At 34.9% G+C, this 22774-nt stretch overlaps 3 protein-coding genes across 5 annotated transcripts; 1 reads left to right on the top strand and 2 right to left on the bottom strand.

Annotated features, from left to right (window-relative positions):
- Positions 1-6232: 6232 nt before the first annotated feature.
- Positions 6233-11650, top strand: LOC140813644 (uncharacterized). 2 transcript variants are annotated; one of them, XM_073172258.1, is made up of 4 exons: positions 6233-6359; positions 6739-7871; positions 8077-10567; positions 11173-11650. In XM_073172258.1, exons 3-4 carry the CDS (start codon positions 8323-8325, stop codon positions 11580-11582), a joined length of 2655 nt encoding a protein of 884 aa, XP_073028359.1. In that variant the 5' UTR covers positions 6233-6359; positions 6739-7871; positions 8077-8322; the 3' UTR covers positions 11583-11650. The 2 variants fall into 2 exon arrangements, with proteins under 2 accessions (XP_073028359.1, XP_073028357.1); XM_073172256.1 differs by having other exon boundaries at positions 6739-10567.
- Positions 11651-12247: 597 nt separating this feature from the next.
- Positions 12248-15838, bottom strand: LOC140814801 (agamous-like MADS-box protein AGL62). The gene is made up of 3 exons (XM_073173898.1): positions 15736-15838; positions 15406-15449; positions 12248-13329 (listed from the first exon to the last, which is right to left on the bottom strand). The coding sequence occupies exon 3, from the start codon at positions 13325-13327 to the stop codon at positions 12347-12349; it is 981 nt and encodes a 326-aa protein (XP_073029999.1). The 5' UTR covers positions 13328-13329; positions 15406-15449; positions 15736-15838; the 3' UTR covers positions 12248-12346.
- A 526-nt stretch (positions 15839-16364) lies between these two features.
- On the bottom strand, positions 16365-22154 carry LOC140813984 (uncharacterized). Of its 2 annotated transcripts, XM_073172823.1 has the most exons (8): positions 21522-22154; positions 21347-21424; positions 20630-20876; positions 20489-20524; positions 19737-19836; positions 18036-18174; positions 16834-17127; positions 16365-16727 (listed from the first exon to the last, which is right to left on the bottom strand). In XM_073172823.1, exons 1-8 carry the CDS (start codon positions 22152-22154, stop codon positions 16533-16535), a joined length of 1722 nt encoding a protein of 573 aa, XP_073028924.1. In that variant the 3' UTR covers positions 16365-16532. The 2 variants fall into 2 exon arrangements, with proteins under 2 accessions (XP_073028924.1, XP_073028925.1); XM_073172824.1 differs by lacking the exon at positions 20489-20524.
- Between the last annotated feature and the right edge of the window lie 620 nt (positions 22155-22774).

Here is a 22774-nt window from a genome sequence, read left to right as displayed (position 1 = left end):
TCACATCGAGTTTATAAATGTATCAATTCATACTTCAAAACAACAATTTCTTGATCTGTGAAATCTCCAGGATAAAACTTCTTCGCAAGCTTGCAAATATCATCACTGTTAAATGAGTCAAATGAATTTTTAGGATCTAAAGCTATACTAAGAGAAAGAAGTTTCACCGATTACTCATTGAACCGAGTATTTAACTCCATCAAAATGAAATCTATTGCTGCATTAAAAACATCAAAGTGGTAATGATGTTCTATTGAATAAATCGTCGCTAATTAAAACCGCCGATCCACTTTTTTTTTATTTTTTAATAATTTAGCGACGGTTTTAGCAATAACCGTCGCTAATATTTGCGACGGTTTTTGATAAAACTGTCGCCGATCCCCAATATGCTGCCAACACCAATTTCAAACACAGCACAACTTATACATTGCCTTACATTTTGATAATTCATCATATTGGAGGCATATTTAGGACATGCATATTGATTTTTGTTATGTGAATTCATCATGTCCAGTGACATATCAGTATCTGACCTATGACAATTGATAAAAAACTTGATTACCCAGATTTTGAATTTATGTGACTACTTGTGTCAGTGAGTTATAATCGACGTGGGTTTTAACTAGATTATCTTCTGGAATCATTGCAATACAAGTTTGAATCATTTTATCGTTTGATTTTGGGGCATAACTGTGATTAGTTTTTTGGGTGAATTTCAGAAATATTATTGTGGGGACCGGGGGCGTCTGTTACGGTAGTGCCTATAATTACGATTTTTTTCCTTTATATTATTTGATTATTTATGCCGAGAGTGTTTGCATTGTAATTATTATAATGATTCAGCATTTGGCTTCTATTTCTTTCGCATAATCGCACTTCCTTGCAATTCTTTCGTGATAACTCTCTTTCGTTCTTGCTTAATCTTACAGATGACTGACAATCAATTCGACTCCCTGGATATAAGGAGTGAGATGGCTGACAGCCGTGGTGTTCCACCCGGTGTGAAAACACCGCCCTCAACACCACCAACAAAACACCCCACTGAGAAGCCGTTGCAGATGGTTGCTGCTACCTCGAAGGCCATCCCACTGGAAATTATCGCTCAGGGTGAACCTGGTAATGAATGGGACGTCGAAAATACACCGGATTACGAGGCCTATCGAAGGGCTTTTCCCCCTCAACCTTGCGGAGGTGCTCCAAACGATAAGCATGGTATGGCCATGATTTTACTCCAGCGAAGAAACCACGGGTCTCCTCTTTCACTACAAATGTTCTGGACCCCGATTTCTCTTTTGGGGATTATTCTAATGATGAAGATTTTGAACTGGTGGCAGTCCGAAACCAGTTGTTGCTAGAAGCCCTCAAGTTCATTTCTCGCGGAGCCAAGTAATGTGTCTACCTCCTCTGATGATGAACAAACACTAGCTGACATCCTCACAAGTTTAAAAGAAGAAAAAATTGGAAAGCAAGTAGAACAAGAGTCTAATGATGAGCTGAGCCTAAACATGAAATTGCTCAGGAATTTGAAGAGTATCGTGCGGGGTTTGCCTCCGATTTCTCCTATGCCTCTGATTTTGTGAATGAAGAACTCATTGAAGCAGAGTCATCTGATGAAGACTCTGAACCAGCCACAAAAGAGATTGATGTTGCTGCTGATGTTCCCACTGGTATTGGAAACACCATGGAAGACATCATCATTGAAGATTATGATCTATCTACTGTATTCTCCAATGCCTTTACTCTGAAGATGTTCTAGCCACATGGTATCTCTATGTACACAAGGAGTTTGTCGACGAGAGGATTATCGATACCGACGCCTATGGAAGGAAAAATCTGATCTCCTTCCTCACGACTCGAGGCGTTCTCGAAACGGTGACTTGTGTCATGCCCTACCCAAAGAGGCCCTTGCAAGAATTGCAATCTCACTACTACTGTCGGAGATGTGAACTCTGTCCGGTTCGGATAAGTGTTTGTTTGGGATGCTATTTACCAGTTATCCCCTTATATTATCAACGACTACTACCGGACTCCTTCTGTTGCTAAGGACCTTCCTCTTGCTGATATTGATGTCATCACGACTGTGCTGACTGGTGGTGTCATCTCCAAATTTCTAGTCCGACGCTGCTGCAAATTTGATGTATTTTTACTTTGTTCTCCACATGTCGGCGATTAAAATTTTTGACATTGTCATCCAATACGACAGTGGTGACACGACCGCAGGCATTTATCATGTATGTCGTTTGAACAGATGGCGGGTTTAACTTTGGCAATCTCGTGTTCCAAACTGTTTTGCAGTTTGCCAAAGGTAGACTAAAGTCCACTCGACTTCCATTCCCATCTCACCTATGAAATTCTAGAGTCGCAAGGATTTTTCAAGAAGATGATTAAAACTTGATAGACATATGGGAGTCACTGAAAATTGCCCCGCTTATTTCTAAGAAAATCTCAAACTGGATCTTCCTTGGTTTGCAGCTGGTGTTGCCATTGATCTTGGCAACATCGCTTCCTCCTCCACCACAACTCCGCAAGGTTATCTTCTAGTGTCTCCTTTTGTTTTGCAGGCTAAAATAGATATTGGGCTGAAGTAGATCTAGAATGCTAAGGAATTGATCGCGTACTATGAAGATCAGATTGCCGAGTACAGGTTGCTCCTGAATGTGGCATTTCATTCTGGCCACAAAGGAGGAGTAACAAAAACAACTGATGCTGAGGATACCGATGATTGATTGGTTTTGCTTTGTTTTTTTTTTCATTGGTGGTTTTGTCTCTTTTCTGATTTTTAGAGCGTGAGTGTGTTAATGTGCAGGTTGGGTTCCAGGTGTTATAAAACCTTCTTTTGATTATGTGTTATGCACTTGTGCTGACAATACTGTCAACAACACCTATCTCGGAAGTTGTTCTAACTTGGTTAAACTCAGGAGGAGAACTTAAAATGAATCATTGATCTAGGGAAAGATTATTTTGCTCAGGAGGAGCTAGATTGAATGCGAAGAAGACCATTTGTGCCATTTTTTGGGATGTTGTGTACAGAAATGCAAAAAGGGGGATATTGAAAGAAATATTGTATTTCTAATTAATTTTATCCTTTTATATAATATGGAAATATTATACTTAAAGGTTTACCAATTTTGGACTAATTTGACTTAATCTAATAATGAGATTTATTCCTAGATAATTTATCTTTTGGTATTTATTCTTAGATAATCTTTGATTTAAAATAGAGTTTTATTCCTAATAAACTCTTATTTCTATGTTTGTAGGATTGATTTTATGGGAAGATAATTAGGCCAAGATATTGTTGAAGTATATATACGAAATATTAAGAGAAGAACCGTAAGGAGAGCTGCTGGAGCCTTTCTGAACATACATAGAGTTCAGAGTTGAAGATTTTCGTGTGAAGACTTTGTGTGCTTGATTCACATACTTACCGTATTGTTGATTGGTGTTGACGACACTCGAAAAACAACACTGCGTGAAGTTTTGTTGAAGAGTGGTTTCGTTCAGTTTTAAACAATATGATTTTTGGTTTATGCATCTAGTATTTGGTTTGAGTTTTTTGATACATTTTAATTCAGTGGAGTGTCAAGAATTTAGTTTTTTAAATTTTACTATTATTGTTTTGAGTAAACGATTTACATATTTTCTAGTGAATTTTGTCATTAGGTACTTGTGCATAATTTAAAAATGATGTTTATTTATTAATTTTATATGTGTGTGTCAATAATTATTTCTTCTGCATGTTGTGTTCTGGTTTTAACAACATCATAGTACAACACTAACTTCTGATGCACACATCATAATTTATTTCCTGTTTGTTTATGATCAACAATACCCTTTCGTAAAAATTTCAAATCTATATTAATTTTTGGGCATCAAGTACATGGAATTTCTTCCTATGAGTTTTCTCATTTTCGGTTGCATGCTTTACTAAAATAGTTTTCCTGAAGTTATCAATTTATTAGCTATTGAATTATTGTTTATTTTATTTTATTACATATAAATATGCCCTTTCCACAAATGCCCTTAAAAATATGTCCGAAAATATCATTTTTTATAATGTCATTTCAATAAAACTGGACATTGAGAGTAGTAGGATTATAGGTGATTTTTTTGTAAATTTTTCTAATGTTTATTTGATATATAATTTGATTAGTTTGATATGTTTTCAATTTCATTCATAGAAATTAAAAGGAATAGAAATTACATTCTACTATTGAATTCAATGTATGAAATAATCTTTGTAATAAATATGAATTTTGTAATGATCAATTATTAGCATTTTGTTAGATATTAAAGTTTTTAAATATGATATTTTGATCATATTATTTAATGTATTATATTTTTTATATATATGTTTTAATACATATATTATTTGATTCATATTATTTTGAAATTTTATTTCCTATGAAATTAATAATGATCAATATTAATTTACAAAACATCCATTCAAATATAAAAATAATTATTTATAACATGTGATTTTTTTTTTAAAAAAAAAAAGAGATCAAAGTAAACGAAATCCATAAAAAGTTAAAAAAAATTAAAAATATAATTGCTATTGAATTTAATAACAATTTGATTGGTTTTATTTTAACTTTAGTATAATAAATTATTAATTAAGATAACTTTATTTGATAAACATTTGTTATAATGTATGCTCTAATTAAGTCAATTGTGTTTTTATTCATGTGCAATAATAGTCAATGTTGAGTTGTTGAGTGTAATAATTATTTTTGTTGGGTATAGCAATCGAAACATGATGCTTGAGTTGTACGGTTTAAAATAATTGAGTTGGACCGTTACCACAAGCTATAAGTTTTGGTAAAATGACAATTCATCGGTCCTACAACTGATATCAGTTCGATTTTTATTGATTGCAAGAAGTGCAATTATTGAGAAGAAGATTGTTCGGTACAGTAATTGTCACTACTGGACAATCGAAACATGATGATTAAGTTGTTGTACAATTTAAAATAGTTGAGTTGCACGGTTATCATCAATTATAGCTTTTGGTAAATTGACAATCACTTGGTCGTACATTAGTAGAACAATCAAAATGTGTTGTTTGAGGTATTGTGCGGTTTAAATTTTGCATAATCACCACCCATTATAAATTTTGATAAAACAACAAGCACGCGATCCTACAATTGACATCAGAGCCAATGTCATTATTCGGTTCTCATTGATTGCAAGAAATGTTATTATAGAGAAATAGATTGTTGGAGTGCAATAATTATTCATGTTTGGTAGATCAATTGAAACGGTTAGGCTTTAGTTGTTATATGATTTAAAATATTTGAATTGCATTGTTATCACCAACTATAAATTTTAATGAAGTGACAAGCGCTCAGTCCTACAAGTTTGGCATTGGTAAAATTCATAATTCTTTTAATTTAGTTTTATTGTTTTTCCCGTATGATTACATTTGGATGGAAAATATTTTTTACGTGCGGGTTCGGCATTGAGAAAATAAATTATTCTGTTAATTTATTTTTATTGTTTTTATCTTATGATTACATTTGAATGAAAAAATAACTTTTCAAATTTTATAGCAAAAAAAACGTATTTAAAAGTATCATGTGGATAAGTGAGAGATCGTATATGAGTTATGATCATGATGTTTTCTATTGATTGTGTTAATAAGTTTAATTAATAAATACTCGTAAACATGATGATATTCAAACAATTTTAAATATCATCTAGATTCGATAATCATATTTTAAATTATTAGTCACTCACATACGATGCACATACATTTTTTTAGTTTTGGAAAATAGACAACAGTTAAAACAACAGATTGAGTTAAGATACTATTCCATAGAAAGTTTTGAACATTATTGGTCCATGAATGGTAACACAAGAGATTCACTACTTAGAATACCATAATAGGCCACATGAAATTGACCCTTCAAAGGGAGGGGTGCCCATCAATTGCAGAACAAAGACAACTCATAAGGTTACCCCTCTTGCTCCTGTGAATAGTACCCATACCCCTGCCTGCCCATTAGAGTTTTTAACATGTAGGGCCATTAGGCGAAACAAAGTTGGTTCTAAGTCCAACTCATGCTCAGTATTATCAATTATATATACTTATATATGAACGTATTCTAAACCATATCAACTCCAAAATATGAATTATAACATTGTGCTTGTTGAGCTTTAATATGTTAATTTTGCAGGGATCAACTCATTTAAATTTTTTATTTGAACAGAATGACCGTCTCTCGAGTCGCTAGCCTCTCGAGTCGCTCGCTTAATCCATCATGCATGCACATCTTATCCTCTCATGCATTACATGTTACGTGGGTGTTTTTATAGGCCGGAACTTCTCATTCATCACATTTTTCCATGCGTGAAGGGTATTGTTTTTTCCTCTTGTAATAAGGTTCTTTTTATGTAGTGCAATACAAGAGCGCTCTTTTCCATGTAAAGAAAGAAGGGTCACATATTTATTTTTGTTTCTTTTTGAAGTGAAAGATCTAAAGCAAGAATCTTTAGTCCATGCTTTACTTTTTTGCCCACTCTTTAGAACTATTCCATATTCTAATAAAGCTTAAATATACACTGATCTGGTGTGAATTGGGCCCAATACTTTGTAGGACAAAGGCAGGGAGAAGGAATAAAGCTACCACATTTGCTTCTTCGATGCAACATCAATATTACAAAATTATATATTGATCATTCTTCAAAAAACAAAGTAATGATATATTAATAATCACCATCCCACTGTTTTTGCAGGCACATGACCCCAACTCCTTCTAGCAGCGGGAATTGCAAGGCAAACCCACAAAAGTGCCAAGCTAGATTTTGCATCAGTCTAACTCGATGTTTTGATTTTGAGGTCCTGCCAGCTAACCTCCTACTCGACTGACACCTCAGGACTCAACCACCGGCGAACAATTTCCTTCAGAAACTCGAAGGCGGGGAAAGTGTTACCATTTACCAGATAAGCTTATATAGCATAAAGTGTTGATCATATTTTCTGAACAAATCAGCAACCTCAACATGATCATGTATTAAACATTAAGAAGTGCTTAAAATTCAGCTAGAAAACTAGACTAGAAACAGCTAAAGGACAAAATTTTATGCCAAAGAAGTTTATTATAAGGATGGTACACAGCTCCCATTAGGTGCACAAAGTGCAAGCCATGCAGATTCTGAAAATATTTTGGATCCAGTACAGAAAATGGTCCAAAATTTCCTTTGTTTTTTCTCAGCGTTAGAAAAATATAATACAGTTATACATTGATAACTACAATGCCAAACTGCAGATCTTCTGTTGTCATTTTCAATCTTTGGGTCAATGATCCTGCGTGAAAAACTATGCCATAGTGGCAAGAATTGATTAAAAAATTTCCACTTCACAACTTTATTATAATTTACACAGCCACGAAATATCAGAATCCATGGTTATCATTAATCAGATATGTGAAAGCCAACTCAGCCATTCTTGATTGCTGAAAGTGCAATTTCATCATCTGTCACTCAAAATAAAGGCCATCACTTTGAGCAAAGTTGAAGGGTGATTTGGTCATTCGAATAAAGACGGAGGGAGAAAGAAATAAAGGGTGGGGTGGTGAATCAACTTTACTTTTTTCTTCTCTGAATATTTAACTTTAAATTTATAATATCTACCAAACGTTCTTATTTGTTTCCCCCCTCCCTCATCTTTCTTCTTTTGCTTAAACTAATGATAAGCTTCTTCAAAAAAAATTACTCCAAATATGATCTTATATTCTCATTCATCTCTTCTGGTGTGAAAGAAAAAGAGAGCTAAAGGGAGAAAAGGAGTGACTTAGCTTCTTCCTTGAAGTTGGAGACGCTTTTCTAAAAGATGATTGATTCTTCAAAATGCATACTTGAAGTTCTTCGTATGCTCTTTATCCTCTTTTACTTTTGTAGGAAATGTATCATATGCCCGCCTCTTTTAATCCTTTCTTTGTTCTTCATGTCTTTCCAAACTTGTTTCCCATGAAATATTTCCAAGAAAATATGGTGTCCTTTATCTTCTTCACACTCACATTCTTCTGCCTTGTGGACAGTTCTGTTTCTTCATCTATTGTTTCCGATTTTCAGGCATTAATCGCACTGAAGCGAGGATTTCAGTTCTCTAATTTGGCTATAAGCACTTGGAATTCTTCTAATCCCACCTCGGTTTGTTCTTGGGGTGGAATCACGTGCCTCAATGATAGAGTAATATCTCTTGATATATCGAATCTTGCTCTGTATGGCTCTGTTTCCCCTGAAATTTCAAGACTTGACAAGCTGGTGGAGCTGTCCATCGACGGAAACAACTTCACTGGTGAAATCAAGATAGAAAATATGAGCAGCCTTTCCTTTCTTAACATATCCAATAATCAGTTTAGTGGGTCTTTGGATTGGAATTATTCTAGCCTGGCCAATTTAGAAGTGATTGATGCATATAACAACAATTTCTCTGATTATCTTCCAGAAGGAGTATTGAGTTTGAAGATTCTCAAGCACTTGGAATTAGGAGGAAACTATTTTCAGGGTGAAATCCCCGTAAGTTACGGGAATTTAGTTGAACTGGAGTATTTATCATTGGCAGGGAATGATCTTCGTGGGAAAATTCCAAAGGAACTGGGAAATCTTACTAATTTGAGGGAGATTTACTTGGGATATTACAATATTTATGATGGTGGAATTCCAAAGGAATTTGGGAAGTTGGTGAATTTAGTTCACATGGATCTTTCGAGTTGTCAACTGCATGGTTCAATCCCTTCAGAGGTGGGGAATTTGAAGTCGCTTGACACTATCTTTCTGCATGTAAATAGACTCTCGGGGCCGATCCCAAAGCAATTAGGTAACTTGACAAGACTTGTAAATCTTGATCTTTCTGTCAACACATTCACAGGAGAAATCCCATACGATCTTATCAACCTCAAGCAAATCAAGCTTCTCAATCTGTTCATGAATAGGTTGCACGGCTCAATACCAGCATTTGTTGCTGATTATCCTGAGTTAGAAACTCTTGCAATCTGGATGAACAATTTCACAGGCGTTATCCCAACAAATCTTGGCCAAAATCAGAGGCTACAGGACCTGGATTTGTCTTCAAACAAGCTCACTGGTACAATCCCTAAAGACTTGTGTTTCTCAAAACAGCTTCGAATACTAATACTTCAAAAAAATTTCCTCTTTGGCTCAATTCCAGAGGAATTGGGCATGTGCACAAGTCTGGTAAGGGTGAGGTTGGGGTATAACTACTTGAATGGAAGCATACCAAGTGGCTTTATTTACTTGCCTCAACTAAATTTTCTTGAATTGCAGAGCAATATGTTGTCTGGTTTCTTGTCTGAAAGTAGTAAAAATTCGACCAACCAAACTATATTAGGCCAAATAAACCTTTCAAACAATCAGATTTCAGGAATTTTGCCATCATCCCTTTCAAAATTTTCTTCCTTACTGATCCTTTTGCTAAGTAAAAACAACTTTTCTGGTCCAATCCCTCCTTCAATAGGTGAACTCCACCAAGTAGTACGAGTTGATCTTAATGGAAATTCGCTTGCTGGCGAAATCCCACATGAAATAGGCCATTGTCTCCATCTCAATTATTTAGATTTGAGCAAGAACAATTTATCTGGCTCAATACCAGAAGAAATTTGCAATATTCGAATCTTGAATTACTTGAACCTGTCAAGAAACCACTTGAATGAAGCCATACCCCAATCCATTGGCTTGATGAAAAGCCTTACAACAGCAGATTTCTCATTCAACGATCTCTCTGGAAAACTACCCGAATCAGGGCAATTTTTAGTGTTCAATGCTTCATCATTCATGGGGAACCCTGGACTGTGTGGATCCTTGTTGAACAACCCCTGCAGCATCACAACAATCATTAGTCCACCTAGAAAATCAAGCAATTCCTTCAAGCTAATCTTTGCCCTTGGCCTGTTAATATGCTCTTTAGTATTTGCTGCAGTAGCTATCATCAAGGCCAAAACATTCAAGAGAAGTGGATCAAATTCTTGGAAAATGACCGCCTTCCAAAAGCTTGATTTCACAGTTTCTGAAATCCTGGAATGCGTCAAAGATGGCAATGTGATAGGCAGAGGAGGAGCTGGGATCGTTTACCACGCCAAAATACATAATGGAGTTGAAATCGCTGTCAAGAAACTGCTGGGATTAAACAGCATTAACAACCATGATCATGGCTTCAAAGCTGAGATTCAAACACTAGGCAACATCAGGCATAGAAACATAGTAAAACTCCTGGCATTTTGTTCCAACAAGGATACAAATATTCTTGTGTATGAATACATGAGAAATGGCAGCTTAGGGGAAGCGTTGCATGGGAAAAAGGGTGGACTCTTGAACTGGAACTTGAGGTACAATATTGCAGTGGATGCTGCCAAAGGGCTGTGCTATCTTCACCATGATTGCTCGCCTTTGATCCTGCATAGGGATGTCAAGTCAAACAACATATTGTTAAATTCAAGATTCGAAGCACATGTCGCAGATTTTGGTTTGGCCAGATGCTTGGTGGGTGGAGGTGCCTCTCAGTGCATGTCAGCAGTTGCAGGATCTTTCGGTTACATTGCTCCAGGTACATTTCTTTTGTTACCTTCTTCCGTTTTATGCTTAAAAATGTTCGGTTTCACTACAGCAAGTTTGCTACTTGTGTGAAGTGTGTTATCTGTTGGTAGTTATTTAACTCTCAAACTTAAAGTATGAGGAACAATATCTTCATTTCGTAGCTTCCCTTTAGTCTTACTCTAACTCATTTCATCTATATTGGTCAATGTCACTCATCAATACATGGTTTGTTCATCAGATTCTTGTAATGTTAACACTCAACATAGAAACATTGACGGGGAAGATCTAAAAGCATTACAGTTAACACGGTACTTAAGAACACAGGGTGCAAAACTTGTGCTAAAATAAAAACGACAGCAATTTTCAATTGAGAAAGTCACAGTACCTACTCCGCTCTTCTAGTAGTACACTACTTTCCAAATTCCAACTTAAACATGCGTCAGGCAGGAACTTTGGGAAATGGGCAAACGTTAACGTACCAGAGAACATGCCGTCCATCTTACACACTGTGCCCACAACTTTAAACCTGGAAACAAAGCTTTTCTTTTCGTGAGAATCAAAGTAGCCATGAGGAAAATACTTTTCCATATCATCTAATGGTGGATAATCTTGCAGAATACGCTTACACGTTGAGAGTTGACGAAAAGAGCGACGTCTACAGCTATGGAGTAGTCCTCCTCGAACTCGTCACAGGCCGACGGCCGGTTGGAGAGTTCGGCGAAGGAGTGGACATTGTACAGTGGATCAGGTGTTCGACGGATTTCCGCAGAGAAGAAGTCACTCGAATCATCGACCCGAGGCTGACCGTCGTCCCTAAGGATGAAGCCATGCACTTGTTCTTTGTCGCAATGCTATGTATCCAAGAAAACAGCGTCGAGCGGCCCACCATGAGAGAGGTGGTGCAGATGCTGTCGGAATTTCCCCGACGATCGCCGGAACTCCAATCGTCTTCATCGGGAAGTGGGCTTCAGTTACAGCAGCAGAAGAATCCTGATGAGAAAATTCCACATGATCTTCTTGTGTAAAGTTTTTGCAACTAAGCCCTTTTTTTAGAGAATGTATACTTTAGTGTGGTATGAATTTTTATTTTGTTTTTCTTTTTATTTGTTTAATATAAATATTTAATTAATTGTAATATAAAATGTGAGATTATTTTACTATGGTAAAAATTATTCAAGCTATTTTTTTATCGATAGTATATTAAAGGATATATCTTGTGGATTTTTATAAAATAAGCTATTTAAATACAATAAAAATATTATAATACTTTAATATCATATAATAAAGATAATTCAATAACTAACGAACTAGTTAAAAATCTGATGAGTTGGAGTATTTTGATTATATTTCAAAGATTAGTGGTCAAAATAGTTAGAAAGAAAACTTTATTACAACAAGTCATATCTCCAGCCGGTTAAATTAGTTCGGATTTTATCTATACTAATTGGATGTTGCGAGATCAAGTTGGATGACATGGAGACAATAATCGACAGCGTCCGGTTAGTATAAATAATATCCAAAATAATCTAGACAATATAAAATATGAGTGATATCATCATTTTGATAACTAATCTATAAGATATAATCAAAATACTTCAATGATCAAAATTCTCTAAAGAAATCATTCAAAATAATGGTAAAAAAGAGTTGAGAATTCGAAAGATGAATTTGATTAAATAAAAACAATAAACATCACAAAATGAAACCAAAATAAAATCCTATTTAAAAACATAACTGAGAAAGCAACAAAATTCATCTCAAAAACATGCATGAACCAAGAATCCACAATTCAAGTTGGCCCACTGCCCCTCATTTGATACTGCATGAGATCCACCTCATCGAGGCTTTCCCTCGTAAAGAATGGCTGCTGCCCCGCCGCTGCCTGAATCTGCATCGGAAACAACCCCGGCATCATATACGACGACGGAGCCACCGGTGGCGCATAAAATCGCGGCAACGACGTCCGTGGGCTGTGACCTATCATAGGGTCCATTGCTGTCGACTCGTAGAAAACCTGATGCTTAAACGAAATGTTCCCACTAGTCGACGCACCTCCGAATTGCATGCAATGATCATTATCACTCAACATGAGCATTGTCACTGAATTATGCTGGTTCATGGAATGCAATTCTTGGTTATGATCCAAATCAGGGCAATGCATAGGTTTCATTGAGGATATTGCTGGCTGGTTTATGACTTCGAATTCGATATTCCCTCTTTGGATCATCCCTGGATTGTTAAAAATTTGGTTTTGGGATGGATTCAACCCCCCAAAATCAGTCAAATTCACATCAAAAACCTCTTTACTTCTCTTCAGATGAACTGTTGCTCTAATGTGCTCATATTTGGCCCTCAAATTTGCAGCAAATTCCCTCAACTGAGCTTCTGTCAAACAGTTCATGAAATCAATCCAAGTGGGGAACCTTGCTTCCATGTTCTTTTTCCGAAGCTTCGAAAGCTCATCCTCGATCTTTTTCCTCCTGTCATGGAAGAAATCAGACAAGCCATACGACTTGTTTCCCGAATCCTTGTTCTTGGCTTTGTGAATGTCGATTATACGTCGCATCTCATCGATGTTTTCGGGCCAGAATTCGGGGTCAGCGGAAACCTTGTCCTGTTTCGGACCGTAGATTATCATGCATGCTTCAACAGCACAAAGTGTGGTGAATTCTCTGATTTTTCTAATCAAACCCTCTTTTCGTTTCTTGAAAGTTATGCTTCTTGATTTTTCTTTGATTATCAGTTCCATGTTCAATTTTGCTCTCCCCATATCTGTATTCATTAAAATTATTAAAAAAAACGAAGTTAGCCAAGTTTAAATAACTAAATATACAATTGGTGGGGCAAAATAATCTTGAAAATTTGTTTATATATCCACAATATATATTATATTAGATTAATCATCTTCAAATTTCATAATCTAAATATAATTTTGATTCTATTTCTGACATTTGTATTACATAAAAACATACAACTTTGAATTATGAACATCAAATACTTCAAAAATGACAAAAAAAAATCATTCTTAAATAATTATTTCAAATAATTCTCAGAAAATCTTACAAAAAAAAAAGAATCTAAAGTTCTTGAATTAATTATAACATCAATTTTTTTTCAAGTAATCCATATGCACACAACATTTTGCAAAGGATTATCACTATTATTTTTTTAAAAAAAAAAGTAGTGAAATGGAATATTAACCATAACAAAATATCTGTATGCAGAAGTTAATGGCTTCTTTCTTGTGAGAGAATTTGTAGTTCAGAATTATTTTCATTTAATTTTTATCGAAGGTTTGTTAATATAATGTAATATAATATATGGTAAGAAGAAGAAGAGTTAATTATGAATAATCAATAATGTGAATGAAAAGATTTACTTCTTTTAAGTGATTTCCGTATCAATTTGTAGTTATTTACGGTATAATTAATGTATTCAAGCATGTTAATAGAATCTTTTACAATATATAATTTTCGCTTTTTTTAAGGGAATAAATTAATTAATTCGTGCTTAATTACATGTCATAATTTACTTGTCTTAGTGAAAAGTCTAATTAGCCAATAGGGATGTAAACGATCCAAACCAAACCAAACAGTATCAGGCTTGAGCTTGGTTTGTTTAAAATTGTTTGAGGAGCTCGAGCTCGATTCGAGCTTCAATTATCAGGCTCGAGCTTGGTTTGTATTGAAATTACTGAGCTCGTTAAAAGCTCGAGCTCGGCTCGTTTAGCATGTTAATCAAGTCAAGCTCGAGCTCGACTCGTTAAAAGCTCGTTTAGCATGTTAATCAAGCCAGGCTCAAGCTTGATTCATTAATAGCTCGTTTAACATGTTTAACAAACCTGGCTTGAGCTCGTCTCGTTTTCGAGCTCGATAAGTAAAGAATGGAGCTCGAGTTTGAGTTTGAATCGAGCTTGTTAAAAATTAAATATATTTATAAACTAATTTTAAATCAGACATAAAAATGTAAATTTATTCGTAAATAACCAAAACGACACAAATAAGAGCAAAAAAAAAAAACATAAATAAGTATATCATTGAACATTCCAAAATCATGTTTGCGAGCCACCTAAACGAGCCGAGCTCGAGCTCGCAAACCTATTATCGAACATGTTTGCGAGCTCACGAGACGAATATCCTTAAGCTTGAGCTTGGTTTGATTAAATTTTCGAGCTCAAAATCAGCTTGAGCTTGGTTTGATATGATTAACAAACAAACTCAAACGAGCTTTTTATCGAGCCGAGCTTCGAATAACTCGCAAACCGTTTGGTTCATTTACATCCCTATTAGCCAAAGTAAGTATATTAAGTTGATTTTTAAGTTTTAAAAAAAAAATTTAATGAATAGTTGATGACAGATCACCATCGTAATTATGGCATGATTAATTTAATTTTTTTAAAAAAAAAACTTAAAAATCAACTTAATATACTTACACTAGCTAGCTTCTCCTTTGCAAAATGTTGTGTGCATATGAATTACTTTGTGAAAAAAATTTGATGTTATAATTATTTCAAGAACTTTAGATTCTTTTTTTGGTAAGATTTTCTGAGGATTATTTGAAATAATTATTTAAGAATGATTTTTTTTTGTCATTTTTGAAGTATTTGATGTTCATAATTCCAAGTTGTATGTTTTTATGTAATACAAATGTCAAAAATAGAATCGAAATTATATTTAGATTAAGAAATTTTTTTTAAAGCTGCCAATGTACAATCAAAACAGATATATTTCAAAATACCCGAAGAAATTCCATACAACAGGCACGGCAAGGAGTCATGCATGTCGAGGGCAACCCCTTAATAAACACAGACACGTCGAGGGTAAACTGTAACACAGTGTAGCCTTTTACCTTAAAATTTCGCCGTAGAAGCAACCGCTACAGACCTTGAAACACTGTAAAACCCATCAAAAAAAAGAGAGCAAGAAGTTAAAATAAATTTAACAGGAAGAACAAGATTTACCATTCTCGCAACAAAAAACAAACAAACAAAGAAAGAAAGAAAGAAAGAAAGAAAGAAAGGAAGAAACAGAAACACCGGTCGTTTTCAGAAAATACCCGTAAAAAAACAAAAACAGTTTGCATAACAAAAACTTCTCATACACAACTCACACACCGTCGACAAAAATCAAGAGCAAATTTTTTAAAAAAAAAAACTGCGAGCGACTGATTAAAACATACCCCACAAAAAATTGTGAGACTTGAAAAAAAAAAAACCCAGAAAACAGTAACAAGCTTTCAAGGAAAAGGATTTTCTCACAACCCCCACCGACCCACAATATATAATCAAATATAGAGAGTTTTTCCAAAAAAAAAAATATTTACTTTCTTAAAATATATAATTTTTCCTTTTTATTTTGTTTAGTAAAATTTACCATAAAGTTATAATACACCCATAAGTTTCCATATCATGTTTTCTTTCTGAAATTGTTAAAATTTTCAAGATACTACTCTATCATCATCTTTATTTTAAAATTTTTATTTATAAAAATATAAGAGAAATAATATTTAATTTTAAGCCTCTTATAAGAGAGTCTCACGAAACTTTAGTCGTGAAACATGTCAAATTTATACATATTTACAATAAAAAATAGTAATTTTTCGTGTCTGATCCAAATAGAATATTTATCTCATAAAATTTACTCATGACGTTGTCTCGCATAAATTTTGTGTTAACTAGCAACACCCATGCTCATTGTTCGTTGCAAAACTTTAAAAGTTATCATGCTTACATTTATGGTCGGACGAAAAGTGGGAGGTTTTCCCATATTCTTTTGTTGTTATGGAGTTCTATTAACGAGAACTCTGTGATCATAGCCAGAAAACAGAAAAAGTAACAATATTTATAGCAAGTCTACTTGAATCCTACAGTTGTTTAGCACTTCAAACACACGAACTCAGAGCCTATGTTGGATAAATCAATCAGGTCCGCCAATTTGGAGAGACATTGTTGTACACCTGTAGAAGCCTGAAAGATTCTATTCCATAAATTTTGAAATGGCAGAATGAAAGGATGTCCTCCTCCGGGGGCGGCCAACCAACGAATGAGGGCCATTCCAAAAAGACTCGGAATTGTCTGCAAACAACGTTCCGCATAACTTTAAAAGTATTGGATTCTCCAGATAACGAAGATTCTCCAACATTTTAGCTCTTTGTTTCTTATCTAGAAATTCCTGTAGTTAGCCCAGGAAGAATAACCATGTCAATAACTTTTCCACCGAAAAGGAAAAAGAAAAAGAATGCCAGCAACTAGATTTCGAGATTGATATAGTTAACTACCTTCGGCTTCTGTTGATCAAGGGCGGCATTTCCATCTTCTTCATGCACATGCATTTCTTTCTTAGTTTCACTTGATATGCTGCCACCAGAGGCTAAATGTTGTGTATTTTCATCTCCTGATCTATGACCAATCGCCAAATCTTCCGAAACCTCCCTTTCTCCTGTAATTGTAACGTCATTCTCCTTTGCCTGGCTATACAAATTTCTGATATGTCCCAACTTCATATCTTGTCCTTGCCTTTCTGCGTCCAAGTGGTTCTCTATATTTGACGAGGCATACATGCCAAAGGGACTCTATCCACAAGAAGGCCCCATAAGAAACTTGAATATTATTCTATTGGAAAAGGAGGGGGGGAAACACACACAAACACTAGAGACAATGTTAGAAATTCTCTCCTGCTCTCCGCATTATCACTCTCAACACACAAGCTTCTTGATGAAACATATATAGCTTTTGAAACTCTTTCGTACTCCCATACTCTCAATGACACGCAATACCAATTCTTAAGCAGACCACAGCCTCAGCCGCATACAAAAAACATAAATTAAAGCTCAAAATGACCAATTTTCAGACTTCATCTTCCAAAGAAAAACAATACTCAAAATTCATAACCAGCATCTGAAAGAAACAGAATACAAAACAAAAACATGGAAAGGCTTTTATCATTCAAAACTATTTTTGTTGTAAAATTTCAACTCTCAAGTTCCATTCTACAATATTTTGCGTCCCAAATTACGACGCCTTTTTAACAATCGGCCATCAGTATTTGCTTCTTCACCTTGCATGCATGACATTTTATGTCCATGCAAGTGCATTCACAGGCCATGAGAAGAAAAATAACTTAACAAAGAGTATGGATTGATGCTATAGTTACTCAAGATTAGGCACCCAAAAATGCCTAGCCAGAATTCGTGTTGCTCCATCTTTAGGTAAAATACATCCCTCAAGTTTGAAATAATTACAAAAACAATCATTTACTGTTCACAAAATTATAAAAATGACATCATAGTTTTCTCGTCATCCAACACTTTTTCACTTATTGTGTCATCGAGAAAAGGTGGTGGCATCATCATGGATGGTCTCTGTAATTATGTTAAACCTCAGGGTGTCTAATGTTACCCTATTCTTTATAGATCATTAACAATTTTAAGACTGTTAACAAATAAATCAACAAATAGAGCCAAATTAGATAGAGAATTACTTCTGGCCTCATGTCTTCACCCACAGAGTCATCACTGCCGTCAGTTCCACCCATCATACGAACAATCTCCTCTCTCTCTTGCCTGCGTCGCATCATTACACATATAGCGCATTGACAGCCTTCCTTATGCTTCTTGAGTCTGCAGAATGGAAAATACGTGTATTGTAGAATAGTAAAGAAGTTCAAGATCCTGATGTTATTTTTTCTGGTAAATGAATTAAAATAATATGTAATCAAGGATACAAAAAAAAAGTTTTAAAAAATAAAGCATCTCTTGATAAAAATAGAACCAAGTTATACAACAAGAAAATTGGTTCTGCAAGAGATTGGCCAAGTAATACCAACATCATCGTCCTCATCATAGCACATTCCCGTTAGTTGCGGGTCGGCCACATGAATATTAATTCTTCAAACTAAGCGATTTTCTCACATGTCATCTTTTAAATCAAAATCTAAGATATCTTTCTTAACCACCTTTCGTCTCCTTTTCACATGACCAAATCATGTTAGTCGTCTCTCTCTAATCTTATCATGTAGGAGGGCTACACCTAAATAGCTCATAATCATTTCATTCTTAATTATATCCTTGTGCGTTTTGTCACACATCCATCTTACATACGCATCTCTACTACCAATATCTTATGCATATGTAGTCCTATAGAGGCCCAACACTCCGAGTCATAAAGCATAGCCAGTCAAACAATAATCTTATAATATTTTTCTTTTAATCTCGCAGGCATCTTTCTATCGCATAAAACTCCTAATGTCATCCTCCATTAGATCCACATTGATTTAGTCCTATGGTCTATATTCTCTCTAACATGTCCGGTCTTTTGGATAATAGATCCTAAAAAGTGAAAAGCTTCGCACTCTGTGACTTCTAGACTGACAATCTCAATTGGACTACCCAACATGATGCATTAAATCAAGTAGTAACTTTCTTATTCGTCGGAAAAACATGCCGAGTGTATAGAAAAAGAAATGAAGGAAATAAAGGTGAAAGGAAAGCATTTTAGAAATATCTAAATAAGTTCCACAGAAATAATTCACCTTCAAATAAAAATGATTGATTGATACAGCACCTCAATGCTCTATTGTTGTAGCCTTAAATTTTCCTAGACAATACAAGGCCTAGAATATCATACAACGCATACTAGAACTGAAGTAGGCAAGAAAACTATCGGACACAATGAATTTCACCCGTAGATTTGTGATTTTGGACTTATTAAAGATTGAAGGGGGAGATGATGCATGAGAAATAGAAAATCCGTTACCTTCTGCAATTACTCGAACTTTTAGTGGATCTTAATCTCAAGCAAACAAATATCAAACACCATACCAATTTCAATTTAATAGATTTAATGAAATCAAATATGATAGATTTATAATTAACAATGTATGCTGTAAAGCATATTTGTACATACATTTCCTTCATTTTTAATTCATCACCAAATAAAGGAAAATGCCCTACTAAGAGTTTTCTACTCATAGAACCAAAATCTATGAGAGCATGGTATGCTACAAAATTCTGATATAAAAAAAAGATTTATTAAAGTTTATCTTCCATAGGGAAATGTAAGAATTTGCATTTCTTTGGCCCTATGTGCTACTTTCCGATATCTCTAGTTTATTAAATGCCATATAGTTTATGATGAAGAAAATCAATATGACATAAAGAAATATAAAACAGCAGAATCATACCCATGAAACTTTTTACCCAAATGGCTGAAAGCACCACTTTCCATTGGTGTATTTCCTTGACTTGAAGGAGGAATATCCGTAACTGGTGTGCTATCAACACCTAATGAACAAGAAAATTCTGATAGCTAACAATTTGCGGACAAAAGAAAATTTGCAACATTTTCATGTCCAATAAACAGAACTGAGTGAATTAGTGCAAAAAACTTAACTGAAGAAAAAAGAAATAAGTATCTGACAAATATAAGAGGAAATCGCATGACTGTGGCACAAGAATAACATAGGGGAAGTCCTAGCGCTCCAGAAATTTTCACAACCGGGCCAGACAAGATTAAAGCTACTAATCTGAGTTCACTGACCAAAAGCTAAAGCAGCGATCAGATCACCTGAAGAAAGTGACTTTAATTTCGAAAATTGTGAAAAAAACGTTGATTATGTATCATTAAAAAATTTTCAGGAAAAAATGTTAAAACTGTTTGGACAGGTCGAAAAACATTGACTTGGCAAGGAAAAATTCATACAAAAAATTAATGAAAATGAGCATAAAAAGTGCATATGAAATTCCAGGTAAACAGATTTGACACATCAGTAAGGAAAAGTAGAGAAATGCTTTCAAAGATATAGTCCAAAACCTGAGAAGGCTGTAATTTTTCAATTGGATTATTTTCAATTTTCACCTTTTTGTTCTCTCAATCAACATGCACATAATCTATCAGTCATTTAACCTGAATTAGCTTCTCTTTTACGAAAATTACCTTCTAGACAGCTAACTGCACATTCTCTCCCTCTTCCTAGTAAGAAAAACGAATATTGTATTATCAACTAACAGCAAAAAAATATACAAGGAAATAACATCAATTAACTCTGAAGCACGGAGATCAAGTAAAAAAAATTACCATCAGTTTCCTGAGGCTGGTCATCATTGAATAAACCAACAGTAGTCCAATACTTTGTGAAGTTTTTCCTCACCCGCTTCATGAGTTCGACAATATAATCACCTTTATTATTATACTTGTAGCAGTTATCCCATATGTACTGTACATCCCTGAAAACATCCTCTGAACTCCTGTATTTAACACCTTTTTCAAGGTTACTGCATATCGTACCAAAATCCATAGGTGTATCAATGACATCAAAATAGTCCTGTTTCAATGCAAATGAAACTTCTGTCAAAAAAAACTAACCAATTGATGTCAAGAGTTCAGCTTATGCACTCGCAGAAATTTTACAATGACAAGCAGCAAAATTATCACGACTGAAATGGAAATATCAAAACTGAAGGTAAAAGAAAAAGATAGGTTCTGTCTTTCGGAGTCTGATGCTGTGTTAGTTGACCAACTTGAATTTTGATTTGTTGAGATTTAATTGAAAATAGCAATGCAGAACTGTAATAAGTGACAAATCAAGGTAAAAGGTATTACAAGTTTCAACATCCCACAAAATAAAGTAATCCAGCGATTAAAACCTCAACCACCCCCCCCCCCCCCCCTTTCTCCCATTGTCCCCCTTCACAATATATTTCCTAAACGAATATTTGAGAACCGTAAAGAAAGGAAAAAGGAATCTTCGCTCATTGTACATCAAGAAAAATGCAACAAACAAATCATGCTTACTGGTATTCCAAGAGCAACGGGATTAACTGGAACATTGAAAGGCTCGGCTGCATCCATTTTCATGACCTTTCTTATTACCTGTAAGAAGAACAAGTGCTGAGGTGCCACAGGAAATAAAGAACATTTATCGTATCTTTGCATAGAAAATCATAATTTCGAGTAAAAGCAGTATTACTTCCAACACAGCTTTCAGTTCTTGCTCATTGTTTTTTGAATGCTGATAGACTAACTCCACATCCTTCTTTTCCGTCCTATCTCCCTTGACAGTTTCAGTATGACTACATGGGCTCATACTTGAACAACCAAATCCCTTCGACGATTTAATCTTTATACCCATAGACTTTTTTGATGTAGTCCCAGATACGTCTTCCTTAGTCTCAGACAAAGAGTTCGAACTGTCTCCCATTCTGTCATTGGGAACTAGCTGCTTTTCTGAACCAAAATGTTGACTACTCTTTTCAGTATCACTAAGTGTGGGGGCATCAGAGGAAGTGTGATGAGATTCTAAATTTTTTGATGTTTTGATCTTCACTTTTACCCGTGTATAAACCGCTTTCACAGAGGTATTATTAACTGGTCGTCCTACAGAATCAGTATTATTAAGTGCTTCTGGTTGACCACCTTCTGGTGGAGATGGTTTCGTCTCATTATCTGTTCCAGAGTCAACCATATTGTCAGAATCATCCAAAGGAGAGTTCTCTTCTGTATTCAAACTGACCATATTAGAAACTACATCATTTGCGACAGTTGCGCTTAACAACTTTGGTTTTTTTGCTTTTCCTTTCTTGCTTCCACGCCTCCGCTTCATTTAGTCTTATCAAGACTGGTCTTTCAGAAGTCAAGTTCCTCAATGTTGACCCAAGAACAAATTAATAGAACAGTAAAATCAACTAGCTCCAGGACCAGGTAACTATTACAACCTACAAATCATCATAGTACAGTTCCTTATGAAAATAAAGAGCATTAACATACTGCCACAACACAACTCATTATATCCACCGTGATATTAATATGCAATTTATCATCCGGTACCAAAATGTTTCTTTAAATAGTCAGTATAACAGTTGACCTTGAAGAAGGCCATTGAACTCTTAACAACGTCATTGACTAGACATCAAAATGCTGCAGAAATCCAAAATAACACACATGTAGCCGAACACACAACTGAAACTTTCTTATACTTTACAAATTTACGCAACTTCGAGTAAAAAAAAATTATCTTCCATATTATGCATACAAACTAAAATCATTGACCAACTCTTTGACACAGTTTTTTTCTTTTTACTAGCAGAGCAGCATAGGAAATTAACAATGATAAGTAAACCTCCCAATTATCAATCTTTATCTACTTCACAGAAGCTATTTGTTCTCGCATAAGCAAAATTCCAGTCAAGGTCGACTCATAAGACGTTAAGCCCTATAATTTAC

Source organism: Primulina eburnea, chromosome 15 (genome assembly GCF_022965805.1).
Source record: "Primulina eburnea isolate SZY01 chromosome 15, ASM2296580v1, whole genome shotgun sequence".
NCBI classification, from domain to species: domain Eukaryota; kingdom Viridiplantae; phylum Streptophyta; class Magnoliopsida; order Lamiales; family Gesneriaceae; genus Primulina; species Primulina eburnea.
This window is presented reverse-complemented; position numbering and strand designations above follow the sequence as displayed.

Excerpts from the sequence above, each read along its gene's own strand:
- LOC140813984 (XM_073172823.1), bottom strand. The coding sequence starts at position 22,154 with ATGAAGCGGAGGCGTGGAAGCAAGAAAGGAAAAGCAAAAAAACCAAAG. Across the intron at positions 21,425-21,521 it reads AACTGAAAGCTGTGTTGGAA|GTAATAAGAAAGGTCATGAA; the intron begins GTAATACTGCTT and ends TTCTTCTTACAG. Across the intron at positions 18,175-19,736 it reads TTGGGTAAAAAGTTTCATGG|ACTCAAGAAGCATAAGGAAG; the intron begins GTATGATTCTGC and ends TCCATTCTGCAG.
- LOC140814801 (XM_073173898.1), bottom strand. The coding sequence starts at position 13,327 with ATGGGGAGAGCAAAATTGAACATGGAACTGATAATCAAAGAAAAATCA.
- LOC140813644 (XM_073172256.1), top strand. The coding sequence starts at position 7,906 with ATGTATCATATGCCCGCCTCTTTTAATCCTTTCTTTGTTCTTCATGTC. Across the intron at positions 10,568-11,172 it reads TTTCGGTTACATTGCTCCAG|AATACGCTTACACGTTGAGA; the intron begins GTACATTTCTTT and ends ATAATCTTGCAG.